Source organism: Aulonocara stuartgranti, assembly GCF_965226115.1.
Source record: "Aulonocara stuartgranti genome assembly, chromosome: 11".
Taxonomy (NCBI): Eukaryota; Metazoa; Chordata; class Actinopteri; order Cichliformes; family Cichlidae; genus Aulonocara; species Aulonocara stuartgranti.
Genome location: NC_138947.1, coordinates 2,232,319 through 2,244,620, shown reverse-complemented (window position 1 = coordinate 2,244,620; position 12,302 = coordinate 2,232,319). Strand labels below are relative to the sequence as shown.

General features: G+C 39.7%; 1 protein-coding gene across 2 annotated transcripts in view; it reads left to right on the top strand.

Moving 5' to 3' along the window:
- The first annotated feature begins 3,098 nt into the window (after positions 1-3,098).
- The window catches only part of LOC309717819 (uncharacterized protein), a 9,333-nt gene continuing 129 nt past the window's right edge, over positions 3,099-12,302 (top strand). Inside the window, exons 1-6 of one of the 2 annotated variants that reach the window (XM_082552678.1) lie at positions 3,099-3,261; positions 4,748-5,053; positions 6,906-7,226; positions 10,003-10,104; positions 11,367-11,392; positions 11,709-12,302. The exon at positions 11,709-12,302 is cut by the window's right edge and continues 129 nt beyond it. In XM_082552678.1, coding sequence (XP_082408804.1) covers positions 3,165-3,261; positions 4,748-5,053; positions 6,906-7,226; positions 10,003-10,104; positions 11,367-11,392; positions 11,709-11,774 — 918 coding nt within the window. In that variant the 5' untranslated portion in view covers positions 3,099-3,164 and the 3' untranslated portion in view covers positions 11,775-12,302. Of the gene's footprint in view, positions 3,262-4,747; positions 5,054-6,905; positions 7,227-10,002; positions 10,109-11,366; positions 11,393-11,708 lie in introns of both variants that reach the window. The other variant, XM_082552679.1, reaches the window with a different exon arrangement.

The following is a 12,302-nucleotide window of genomic DNA, read 5'->3' as shown; positions in this document are numbered from 1 at the left end:
TTATACTCTCCTCAGAAAACTACAAGTGGTGAAGACATAAAGCAATAATGAGCATATCTGGTGATAGACTTTAAACTTTTACTTTAAATTGTGAATGCAGAACTGGTACTCATGCACAGTGTTTCGCTTCCTCCCGTGTTCATTACAGGGAGTGCAGAATTATTAGGCAAGTTGTATTTTTGAGGAATAATTTTATTATTGAACAACAACCATGTTCTCAATGAACCCAAAAAACTCATTAATATCAAAGCTGAATGTTTTTGGAAGTAGTTTTTAGTTTGTTTTTAGTTTTAGCTATTTTAGGGGGATATCTGTGTGTGCAGGTGACTATTACTGTGCAGAATTATTAGGCAACTTAACAAAAAACAAATATATACCCATTTCAATTATTTATTTTTACCAGTGACACCAATATAACATCTCCACATTCACAAATAAACATTTCTGACATTCAAAAACAAAACAAAAATGAATCAGCGACTGTTGCGAGATCGATCAACTTTAGACCAGACAACAAACGACGGAGGCTCCGGAAAAGTGCAATCAAACGATGAGTTTTATTATCACAGAACAACCAACCATCAACATAGGGATTGTTTTGCTCTGACAAGAATACACTGGGTTCTGGTTTTATAGGACAAAATATCACACCTACGTCAATACAGTTCAAAAATACATGGTGACAGACGGGCAAAAGTTCAACCCGTGCAGACAAGGGTACATCACGTACACTTCTATTAACCCTTCACCGACATATAACTTCTCTTTTCTACATTGCTTGCCTTTTAGGGTAATAACTTCAGGTCTCACCATCTCCGAGAGCTAATAATGGACCCTCGTCATTAATCACTAAGTAGAGTACTTTTGCAGCCAGTCTCAAACTGAAGTAGAAGACGCTTAGGCCTTCGCTCAGACCTGCTACTAGATTAATATGTGTATCGTAAGCGTGCATGCAATTAACCTGCTATGTTCTCATCTCCCCTCAGCATGTATCATCTGGACACTCTCACCAGTGAAGCTTAAAACCTTCTCGAATGGAACATCAACTCTAACCAAGCACATTTATGCATTGTGTATAAAATGAACTCAACCTATAAAAATAGAAAGGTCAATGTGATGACAGACATATTCAATGCAATTTTATAAACCCTGCAGGAAATATTACTGATAAATGATACTGTGAAACATGTTATTAATACATTCTTCATAAGGCAGATTATATGGTAGCAATAAAAGAATCTCTGAATCCCAACGCGACCAATATAGCCACCTTTCTTTGCAAGGACACTCAAAAGCCTGCCATCCATGCATTCTGTCAGTGTTTTGATCTGTTCACCATCAACATTGCGTGCAGCAGCAACCACAGCCTCCCAGACACTGTTCAGAGAGGTGTACTGTTTTCCCTCCTTGTAAATCTCACATTTGATGATGGACCACAGGTTCTCAATGGGGTTCAGATCAGGTGAACAAGGAGGCCATGTCATTAGTTTTTCTTCTTTTATACCCTTTCTTGCCAGCCACGCTGTGGAGTACTTGGACGCGTGTGATGGAGCATTGTCCTGCATGGAAATCGTGTTTTTCTTGAAGGATGCAGACTTCTTCCTGTACCACTGCTTGAAGAAGGTGTCTTCCAGAAACTGGCAGTAGGACTGGGAGTTGAGCTTGACTCCATCCTCAACCCGAAAAGGCCCCACAAGCTCATCTTTGATGATACCAGCCCAAACCAGTACTCCACCTCCACCTTGCTGGCGTCTGAGTGGGACTGGAGCTCTCTGCCCTTTACCAATCCAGCCACGGGCCCATCCATCTGGCCCATCAAGACTCACTCTCATTTCATCAGTCCATAAAACCTTAGAAAAACCAGTCTTGAGATATTTCTTGGCCCAGTCTTGACGTTTCAGCTTGTGTGTCTTGTTCAGTGGTGGTCGTCTTTCAGCCTTTCTTACCTTGGCCATGTCTCTGAGTATTGCACACCTTGTGCTTTTGGGCACTCCAGTGATGTTGCAGCTCTGAAATATGGCCAAACTGGTGGCAAGTGGCATCTTGGCAGCTGCACGCTTGACTTTTCTCAGTTCATGGGCAGTTATTTTGCGCCTTGGTTTTTCCACACGCTTCTTGCGACCCTGTTGACTATTTTGAATGAAACGCTTGATTGTTCGATGATCACGCTTCAGAAGCTTTGCAATTTTGAGACTGCTGCATCCCTCTGCAAGATATCTCACTATTTTTGACTTTTCTGAGCCTGTCAAGTCCTTCTGTTGACCCATTTTGCCAAAGGAAAGGACGTTGCCTAATAATTATGCACACCTGATATAGGGTGTTGATGTCATTAGACCACACCCCTTCTCATTACAGAGATGCACATCACCTAATATGCTTAATTGGTAGTAGGCTTTCGAGCCTATACAGCTTGGAGTAAGACAACATGCATGAAGAGGATGATGTGGACAAAATACTCATTTGCCTAATAATTCTGCACTCCCTGTAGAAATGAAACCTGCTCCAGAGGCCTGACAGAGACCTCTCCCACCGTCTCAGCTCCACACGCTGAAAACACTCAGAAGTTATTGATAACTCACAAATCACAAAAAACAGAAAGCTGAAAAATAAAGAAATGCACAAAGAAACGAGTGAGTAAATACAAAAATATGCAAGAACAGGTTAAAAAAATAAATGTATGGGAAAAACTAATTTTAAAAGATGTGACATAAACTAAAAACAAAATTAAAATCGAAAACATGATGGAAAATAGAAATGAAGTGAAAATAAAACTCAAAATAAAATTAAATAATCTTTACTTACAAAAGTGGAATCAATTATTTATCATTTAGTCATTAAAGTCGGTTTTTCTTTTTGTGGTTTATTAAATTCTTTATTTTACTTGACTGTATTATGTTCAGCTGTTATTACATTTAGAAAAATGTAAACACATTTAAACTGTGTTAATTATGTTTAATGTTGAGCTCTTTTGTAAACTCCTTTGTGTCATTTCCATCCTGATTTATTATGTTGTTGTGTTCTTTTACAGGTTGTGTTTGAGCGACACTCCTGTGAGTCTTTCCAGCTTTGTGATGAATAAAGAACATCTTATACAGTGACATCACATCCTGTCATTGTGTGTGTGTGTCTGACGGTGGTGAAACTGCAGTGGCCTGATTACTGTGATGACACTTCGCAGCACTGTCTCTCGTCAGTCCTGCAGAACGACTTTATTCCTGGCCAACATGAAGCTGCTGCCTCTCATCTGCCTCAGCGTCTCCGGTAAGTGTTTCTTTTTTACCGCTGCCGTCTTTCACATCCTGCAATAATCTATATAATCAATAATCATTTCCTGTAATGATTAGCTGCTTTAATATTCAGATCAAAGGCTGAGCCACATAAAATCATTTTACAAAATCTCAGTTTTTTAAAAATAAAGTTCCATTAAAAACATTTGTATGAGTTTTTTCTGATGAAAGTTTTTCTCTTTGGGGAAACTGGTGAAAGCCTAAACCTGACCACAGCTGGGCAAAAACATCTGGGGTCTGACAAAAACATCATTTTTACTTTATATGATAATGTCATCCTGTCCCACATTACCGTCTTTGACCATTTGTCTTGTTTTGCTTATGATGTGACTTATTTTATCTTTTAACTCGTTGTATGTACAACTCAGGCTCTTAATGAATATCATATTCTAGCCTATTTAAATGTTTAACTCAGCGCTGCTGGCACGGACGCTTTTTACATTATCCACAGAGATGCATTAGTATCGATCAGCACTGGCAGAGCTCACAGGACTCGTTGGGAACAAAACTTCACAAGCTCGACCCGAGTCTTCTTTCCATTTTCAAAAGCAGAAGCAGCCCAACTAATCAAAGTTGAGTTAACTTCAATAATTACTTCCTCCAAACCATCAACGTGTCTTTTAGACCCCATTCCTACAAAACTGCTCAAAGAAGTCCTGCCATTAATTAATTCTTCGATCTTAAATATGATCAACCTATCTCTAATAATCAGCTATGTACCACAGGCCTTCAAGCTGGCTGTAGTTAAACCTTTACTCAAAAAGCATCTCTAGACCCAGCAGTCTTAGCTAATTATAGGCCAATCTCCAACCTTCCTTTCATATCAAAAACCTTGAAAGAGTAGTTGTCAAACAGCTAACAGATCATCTGCAGAGGTTTATTTGAAGAGTTTCAGTCAGGTTTCAGAGCTCAGCACAGCACAGAAACAGCTTTAGTGAAGGTTACAAATGATCTTCTTATGGCCTCTGACAGTGGACTCATCTCTGTGCTTGTCCTGCTAGACCTCAGTGCAGCGTTCGATACTGTCGACCATAATATCCTATTAGAACATGCTGTAGGTATTACAGGTACTGCACTGCAGTGGTTTGTATCATATCTATCTAATAGACTCCAGTTTGTGCATGTAATAGAATAGAATAGAATAGAATAGAATAATCCTTTAACTGAATTTGGGAATTCGGTTGTAACAGCAGCAGAATAAAAGCACATTTACAAACAGAACAGAAACAATTTTAATAGAAAAAAATATTTGATTTACACGAGAAGCTAACATGGACAATTGTTACAAAAACAGAGTACTGTACTCGCTCACCATCACAATCGTTACACAAGTTTTTAAAGTATAAAACAAATATTATTACTTTAGTCCAGATAAACGGAAAAAAGAAGAAACCTGCTTTGAGGCCTTTGCATTTGCAGCTGAGTGAATCTGAGCAGTGATGAAATCTCTGTACTTACAGTCACCGCTGGAATACACCTGGTTCAGTCTCCTCCTCGTGTGACTGTGATGTCAGGGTCAAAGGTCAGCCTCAAATGTAACATCACTGGGACTGGTGAAACACATGGCTGCTCTCGAGTGACATGGCTCCATATCAGGCAGGTGAGCGGTCTCAGTGCCACTCCTTGGTTTAATTCTCGAGTTCAGAGCAGGCTCTGTCTGCTGGAAGTCCCCAGAGCCACCCAGCAGGACGCCGGCATGTACTTCTGTGTCTACATCGATGGGGTCACGCCAGTGCTGGGCAGCGGGACAACGGTGACGGTCACAGGTGAGTGGTGGTCTCTTTATAACACTTCCTGACTCACAAGTCAAACAGATATTTGCCTTGACCCACTGGGTTTTGGTTCTTCTTTTTATTATCCTAATAACAATAAATCTGTTACAAATTTTTTATATATTTAAACAATTTTAGCTTTTTAGGAACCAAGGAAACAGCTCAGCTCAGTGATAAAGTGATAATAGTTGAATAAGAAGGCAGCAGCAGAGCGCAATACTGAAAAATTCTTAGTTATTACCACTCTATTACTAAAGTAATAACCGGTAAATACACACATAATGTCATGGTAACAACAGCTGTTACAGCCGAGTGATGACACTCTTAAAGTTGTATAATTGGACAATAAGGGCCTGAAACCTGTGGTAACAATGGTTATCACGTTGTTACCACGGTAACATGGTTATTCAGCTCTAACCTCCAAGCATCCAAACATGCAGCCGCTCCTGCAGCAAGTAGCACTGAGCCAAGGAGGATATGTAAAGGTCAATGAGTGTGTGCAGCTGATCAGTTAGTTCATTTTTTTATTGATACCCAGACTGGATGATCCGTTAAATGTTTATCATCTGCAAACAGAATGTGACATAAGAAAGCCGCATTTAAGCCGAGTGTAAATGTAAATTCACAACAGGAACTAAGAGTTTTATGTGTGTAAGATCAGAACAACATAAAGCTGGCTCAGCGGTTCTTTTCATATATTAGAGAAACAGCTCTTTACTGCGTTGCTACCTCGTACTTAGAAACTTTCTTTATTAAAAAAAACAAAAAACAAAACTGTGAAATTTTTTTACCTTTCATGTTCTCAGTTATCTGTACGGCTGTTACTTTGTTGCTTGTACACAACCAACAAAACGTGACAAGGCAGATTTATTGAAAGGCTTTGATGTAAAGTCAGCAGAAACATAAAATAGGATATTTTCACCTTGATATCAGCCCGCTGGTTTGAACTCGGCCGCTCACACCAAGATGTTTTTGGAGGCCAAAACACCAAAAACGTGGGTGTCGTGTGAAATTATCGGCTCATGCTTGTATACAAGCTTGTAAGGCTGCATCACACAAACACAGATATCTGCTAGTTAGTGCTAAGTCAAACCCAAATAACACTGTGTTCACTAAAACTGGAGCACAGAGGCTTCTTGGATGGTCTATTAGTACAATTAACTGCACAGTAAACTGTATTATTTATCAGAAAATTGCAAAAGGCACCAACACCACACACAGTGTAAATGCCACATTTGGGGGTTTCTATAAGCAGAGACAAGAAGGGACTGAGGCGCATTAAAGTGGCCACAAAAGAGCTTTTTCAGGCAGAAGACAATCTTTGTAAAGCCAGACATGCGAGTGTGGTGACTGACTCACCTTGGTGGTAACTGGCTATGCAGTTAAAAAGAGAACCTAAATGCAGATAAAGCACGAATGACAACAACAACAAAATCATACGTTTCATGATGCTTACTGTGGATTTAAAGGTGCTGTTAAAAACACCAGACTAAATCCAGGACGTTCAAATAAGTTCAGTGAGGGTCTGAGGAAGAATAGAGCTCAGGGAAGCAACACACCGAGGGGCGACCGACAAGGAAACACAGGTGGGAACAATTAGAGTGGGTCAGACGAAAGGTGGCAGAGATAATGAACCAAAGCAATGTGCACGATAATATGAATTCTTTCAGAATAAAACAGGAAATGAAGAAAAAAATGAGATTTTTCAAGTGCCAATCGGCACAGAAAAAAATGATAACAAGAAAACATCTTTAAAATCGCAAAAAGACATGGAGAGGCTGCGATGATGATGCAGGGTCAGTTTTCTTTGAAATCATGACCATTAAGTTTCTCACCCTGTCCTCAGAATCAGAGCTCCACAGTCCTGCACTTGATCTCCTGGCTCCTTTACACGTCAACTCGCCCCTCCCCGTCCCGTTGATCTGCCTGGCGTCCGGGCTGAACGACACCGGTCGGGTCAAAGTCGACTGGGAGGTGGACTCTGAGGAGGATGTGCTTAAGGAACTCAGTCCCACAATCCTCCCTGACACCAGGGCGGGAGTCTTCAACTCGCAGGTTTATGTTCCTGCAGAAACCTGGTCTGCAGGTGTGAACGTGTCCTGTGTGCTGAGTGATGGAGAGCTGAGGATCAGGAAGACCATCAGCAGCAGGACAGATGAGGTCAAACGTAAGTCATTGTCTTTGGAACTCACACCAACACAATCTGAAGGCTTTTAGTGCTTCATTTATATTCCGGAAAAAACAAAAGGCAGCAGACACACAGCTCAAGTCTCAGTTATCTGGAAGTAACAATTATAATTAAATCAATCTGAAACATGTTTCAATCAGCAAGTTGTTCCGTGGTTGTGGTTCCAAGGTGTGTTTGTGTTAAACGCATACACCTCAGTATTGTAGCAACAATGTCATTATTATAAAAAGCCAGTTTATCTAGAGTTTAGGTTGGGATAATATTCACCCCCATGCACGTCTGCTTGGTTTGAGCACCAGTATGAAAATATCTCACACTTTAGTTTCTGCTTATTTAGCATGTGGCCAAAACAAAACCAACCCGCACTCTTGCTTCTAACCACACCTGTGACCTCTTTGATGCTAACCAGTCACCGTTTGTTTTTTAACTTGCTGAACTTTTAAAAATCCCTGCTCGCGCTTCCTGTTTCTATTTTTTTCATGTGTGTGTGAAAGCGTGTGCAGGACAAGCCAGCAAGTGTAAAGTTGTAAAGGTCAATAATGAAAGTCGAAAGACATCTGGAAACGTAGAGATTATTCTCTGACAACAGTGTGTGTTGATGTCATCTGTAAACAAAATGTGACGTGAAAGTTGCATTTAAGCAGACTGCAAATGTAAATATTAGTGCTGTCAATAGAAAAAAAAAACAACGAATTAATCTCACAATTTTCCGTAATTAATCGCGATTAATCGCAATTACTTGATCAATAGCCTGGCTGCAATTACATTTTTTCAACTTTATATTTAAGCTTGTAACTGACATTTAGGCAATATAAGAGAGCGCAGCTTCTCTCCTGTGAAATGCAACTATTTAAAAAACCTATGTACTAATAGGTAAGTATGCACTAATATATAATATATATTAGTGCAGTCAAACTCTTAACATGTTTAATCAGACTCATCACAGGGTTACTGTGGATTAATTTTGATTAATCACGGTTAAATATAATTTTTATTCTATATTAATCGCATTTCATTTTGCATGAGCAAACAGACTCGAGAAAAAAGGGAAAATATACGAACTTAACGTGTTCATTGAACATCTTGAACATTCATGTTAACGATAAACTCTGTAAACATGTATCCTCTCTCTCTGTCACTCTTGGGGAGGCTTCAAGTCCTTGAAACGAGGAACCAAAGCTTGTAAAGCGCGTGTTCTCAGCGATATGAACACGTCTGCAGTTTGTTGCAATCCACTTGGCGTCAGTAAATATGTCCGAGGTTGACTTACTGAGCCCCGATGCTCCGTGAGTGGTTTGTCCAAGCTGGGTGACGCGTTAGCCAAAGTGCTAGCAGCATCCCCGACTAACGCATGCTTCGAGTCAATGTGATATTTTAAGCTGGAAGCGCTGGGGTGAAATTTCCTTCTTGCACAACGTGCATAAGACTTTATGTGGGTCGACTGTTCCGTCATGTTATTTTTTTAATACTCAAATTTCCCATCGAGAGGGCCGATGTGTGTTTATCATCTTCCATACTGAGCAGTGTTGCCAACTTAGCAATATTTAGCGAGTTTTCAGGCCCCTTAACGACTTTTTTTCTAAAAAGCAACTAGCGACAAATCTGGCGACTTTTTCTGGTGTTATTGGAGACTTATTTATGACGACTTTTTGACGTGAAAGAGCGTGTTGCTCTTACTCTCACCAAGCAGCGGTGCTGCCGTGGGCACCTCACCCGTGCCAAAGCGCTCACGGGCGGAGGACAGTCCTCCCCCAGCTGCAGGAGATGTTCACACCTGTGCGTCCAAACTGCAAATGAATCGCGCATGAGCGAAGCCGCTGCTCCGCACTGACTGTAACGCAGTCAGTTCTTTTACTGTTGTGTTGTTTTGGGGATCACAAGGTTTAAAACTACTTATAAACACACACACAAAGTAACTCCACCAGAGCGCAGGCTATTTCGGGTCACTTTTGCCGGTCCAGGCCTGGATAAAGGAGCAGAGTTGGAATTTTGACATTAAAAAACAATAATTGCTAAAAGAAATTTAATTTGTAGTTCTAAATAAATTCTAAATGCATTTAGGACGTTTTTTACTCACTTTATGTCTCTTCCACGATGTTATTTCTCTCTCCAACAACATAGGTTACAATTATATTAGCACGACCAATTATGCAAATTAGGTGATGACGTCATTTAGCGACTTTTAGGACAGCCAATAGCGATTTTCCTTACTGAGGAGTTGGCAACACTGATACTGATTTGATTGGCTCAGCTGCCTGTCACTACCAGATCAACTGCCCGTTTGTGCGAAGGTAACTCTAAAACGGACATAGATGTAACGCTGTCTGTGAAGCTGGATTTAAGAAATAAGCGCTTAAAGTTTGGCACCATCTTCTGTCAGTACGGAGCATGACGTCATGTGGTTGGTTGGTTGCGGCTAACAGACCTACATTTGTTTGTTAGCTCACTAGGGAGAGAATCGATGACTCAGAGGACAATAACGACACGAAAACTAAAAGTTTGTAAGAGGGGATCACATTTGTGCAGCAACAATGAGCTTTATGTTAAGAAACAAGGATATTTTGTCCACTTACACTCTCTCGCTCTTTAGCAGTACTTGGCTGTTTGGCTAGCTGCAGTCAAATGGAAAAATCCAGCTGTTAGCCACAATGTTCGGGTTCGTTATGGTATCATTTGTCTTCTAAACTTGCTGAACTTTTAAAAATCCCTGCTCAAACTTCCTGTTTCTATTTGTTTTTTTTTGTGTGTGTGAAAGCATCCAGTCAGTGTGTGTTTCTGACCTCCATCATTGGCACTGCATGTGCCGCCTTTTTTACCGCCACCGTGGCACTCTGCGCCCTGCTGTCGCGCCGACACAGTGAGTACGGCGTTTTTATGTTTTATGTATTTGCCGTCTTTTACTCATCTGAAGAATTTTGGTTTGAATCGCACAATTTGTGAGATATCAGCTGTAGCTGAGCAAACACATTAGCGAGCTTCACACTCCTGTTTGTTGGTGAACATATTCAAAAAAGTTTTCTAAGTAGAAATTAACAGTAGCTAATGTTTCCTGAGGTCTGTACCAGGATTTCACGAGGGCTAACCCTCGGTGTTCTGCACCATGAAGGGGGTCAACTTTTTACTGCTGACTGTCACCATGGTAACTTATGCTGCTACTTGTTGATATAGATTAGAGATTAACAAGTATGAAAGGAGCGCCATTATATGCTTTCTATACGAGAAGAAGCACACTACAGCTGATATCTTCAAAACTCACTTCAAAACAAACTTGTTGGATGAGTACACTGCCTTCCAAATCATTATGCAAATTGTATTTTAGTGTCATAAAGATTAAATTTGTTGTTTTTCAATTAAACTCATGGTGGCATTGTGTGTCAGGGCTCTTTGGATCATCAATCTCGGACACCTGGTATAATTAGTTTTCCAGGTGAGCCCAATTAAAGGAAAAACAAATAAATAAGGATGTTCCACATTATTAAGCAGACCAGCATTTTCAAGCAATATGACAAAGAAAAAGGATCTCTGCTGCTGAAAAGCCTGAAATAGTTGAATGCCTTGGACACACAATGAAAGCCTTAGATACTTAGTGTCAATACTTTGTAGAACCACCTTTTGCTGCAGTTCCAGCTGCCAGTCTTTTAGGGTCTGTCTCTACCAGCTTTGCACATCTACAGACTAAAATCTTTGCCCATTCTTCTTTGCAGAACAACTCCAGCTCAGTCAGATTAGATGCGCAGCGTTTGTGAACAGCAGTTTTCAGATCAGCTATGAAAACTGCTGATCAAAAACACGCTGTTTTCATTGGGAGGTTTGTTTAGTAAAATTCAAATTATAATCTAAAGGTGATGACTCGAAGATTATGCTGACTGTCACTTGCATTGACTGTTTAGTAAAATCAGAGAAAAATATCATTTGCGTAATAACTGGAACGCGGTGTAAGTCCACAACTCCAGAAGAAAATGTTTGAAATGTTTTTTTGTAACGAGCAAAAAAAATCCCACACCCTAAAAACCTTGAATCGTGAGTTTTTGTGTTCGTGAAAAAATAATAACACATTTGATATTTTCAGAAAATGTGTAAAAATCCATGTTGAATATATGTTTTTTATTTTTTTTACAGAAAAAACGCCAAAGATCAGTGACGAGGTAACAGAGAGTTTACAGTGTGTTGTCGTTTTGCTATTTCTGGGTGTGACCACAGGGAGGGGGCGTGTCCTTACTGGATTTGTGGACATTAAATATTTACCCCGAAAAACCAAAGAATAAATGACAAATCTGTGTAACCGTTCCCTGCTGATTTTACAAACTTCTACTTAATGCTTAGTTACTTCTCACGAAAAGGAATAAAATGAAGAAGAGGCTCCTGCTAATAAGTGTATAAAACATAATTTAAATGTAGACTCGCCTGTCGCGTCACTAAATACAGACTCTGATTGCTTTTGACCTGATGATGTGTCCACAGACGTCTCCGGAGCTTCATTATGCTGCTCTGAGGTTTTCAGCTTCAGGTGGAAGAAACATCAGATGACTGAAGCTGCTGCGATTCGTCGAACACAGTTTTCACCGAGCCGAGGACGCAAAGAAATGCCAACAAATCTGATTGGCTGAAGATAGATAGATAGATAGATAGATAGATAGATAGATAGATAGATAGATAGATATTGTATCGATCTGACTTTCTCTCTTTGCCAATTTTATCTGAATTTTTCCAATTCTAAAAAACCTCAAACTCTTCCATTTAAAATATGCAGATACTTAAAGAAAGCTGTTTGATGCAGTGACCACAGACAGAAGCTACGGAAGCAGAACCGTGTAATGTTTCTAACATGATGCTGACATTTTTAGTAAATCACTTTATTATGATTCTGAACTTTACAGCTGTAGATGTTCATATTACATCAAGTTCTTTTTACAGTGGAGCCAATTTGACTCATGTATTTGATTTAAAAAGTCAAATTTTACCTGTTTTTTAATCATAAATGTATTCATATAACTTAATTATTTTTTTATTCATTGTGTCAGAGTTTGAAATTACCCAAATGTGAAGTTATATCTG